This window comes from Elephantulus edwardii, unplaced genomic scaffold, assembly GCF_000299155.1.
Source record: "Elephantulus edwardii isolate Elephantulus edwardi_28Jun2011 unplaced genomic scaffold, EleEdw1.0 scaffold00013, whole genome shotgun sequence".
NCBI classification, from domain to species: domain Eukaryota; kingdom Metazoa; phylum Chordata; class Mammalia; order Macroscelidea; family Macroscelididae; genus Elephantulus; species Elephantulus edwardii.
The window spans coordinates 17,541,228-17,542,604 of NW_006399763.1; the positions used below are offsets into that span (position 1 = coordinate 17,541,228).

At 62.3% G+C, this 1,377-nt stretch overlaps 1 protein-coding gene across 1 annotated transcript in view; it reads right to left on the bottom strand.

Moving 5' to 3' along the window:
• Window positions 1-322: 322 nt before the first annotated feature.
• Window positions 323-1,377, bottom strand: part of POU3F2 (POU class 3 homeobox 2) — a 1,375-nt gene continuing 320 nt past the window's right edge. Inside the window, exon 2 of the mRNA XM_006881239.1 lies at window positions 323-1,373. Within this exon, the coding sequence (XP_006881301.1) occupies window positions 323-1,373 (1,051 nt within the window). The remainder of the gene's footprint in view (window positions 1,374-1,377) is intronic.

Genomic DNA, 1,377 nt, shown 5'->3' on the forward strand with positions numbered 1-1,377 from the left:
TATCTCAGTGCTTGCCTTCTTTCTATCTACCTACCTACCATACTCTCTCTGCACTCTCTCTATGAGACACTCCACTCCATTGCCTGGGTACTCGCCTGTAAAGGTCAAAACACATCATTACACCTGCTACCATTTAGATAGTCCAGTGCCTTGGTTGCTCTCCTTTCTCCTTATTTTTTTTTTTTTCTTCTCAAGGGACGGGGAAATAATAATTAAAAATAAAAGAACAATCAGAAGTTAGAGAGGGAACAAGGGGGCGCAGAAAGGGGCCAAGAACGGAAGGGGAGGGGAGCCCGCGCTCTGCCCCTCCCCCCGCTGGAGTTCACTGGACGGGCGTCTGCACCCCGTGGTGTGGTGGCGTGTCCCTACTCCCCCCGTACACATCCTCGGCGCCCGGCAGAGTCCCTCCAGGAGGGGTCATCCTTTTCTCTTTCTGTCTCCTGTTACAAAACCAAACTCTCACCACCTCCTTCTCCAGCTGTAAGCTGTCCGCGAGGGAGGTGATCTCCTGGGCCGAGGGCTTGGGGCATTTGAGGAAATGGCTCTCCAGAGCCCCTTTGACGCTCACCTCGATGGAGGTCCGCTTTTTCCGCTTGCGCCCCTGCGCTGCGATCTTGTCTATGCTCGTGGGGCTGCCGGAGGACGAGTCCGCCTCCTCCAACCACTTGTTCAACAAAGGCTTCAGCTTGCACATGTTCTTGAAGCTCAGCTGCAGGGCCTCAAACCTGCAGATGGTGGTCTGCGAGAACACGTTGCCATACAGGGTGCCCAGTGCTAGTCCCACGTCTGCTTGGGTAAATCCCAGTTTGATCCGCCGCTGCTTGAACTGCTTGGCGAACTGCTCCAGGTCGTCAGAGGTCGGCGTGTCCTCGTCCGAGTGCGGGTCATGGTGCGCGCCGGGGTGGCCAGGCGGGCCCTGCGGGGGCGGCGGCGGCGGCGGCTGCTGGTGCGGGTGCGAATGCGGGTGCGGGTGGTGGTCGGCGTGGTGCGGCTCGTCGTGCGCGTCCCGCAGGCCGTGGTGGTGCAGCCCGGCCGGCTGTCCGCCGGCGCCCAGCATGCCGTTCACGGTGAAGCTGGGCTGCGAGTAAAGCAAACCGCCGTTGGACGCCCCCATGGAGGGCGGGAGGTGCGCTGCAGCCGCCGCGCTCCGCCATGCCCCGGGCCCCGGGTGGTGGTTGGCGGCATGGTGCACCAGATGCGGCGGTCGCTGCTGCTGCTGTTGCTGCTGCTGCTGCTGTTGCTGCTGCTGCTGTTGCTGCTGCTGGTGCTGCTGCTGCAGGGCGCCCGGCCCGTGCAGCTCGTCGCCACGGCCGCCTTGCTGCACGACCACCGAGGGCTTGATGTCCGGCTGGCCCAGGGGGCTGGTGGACCACGGGG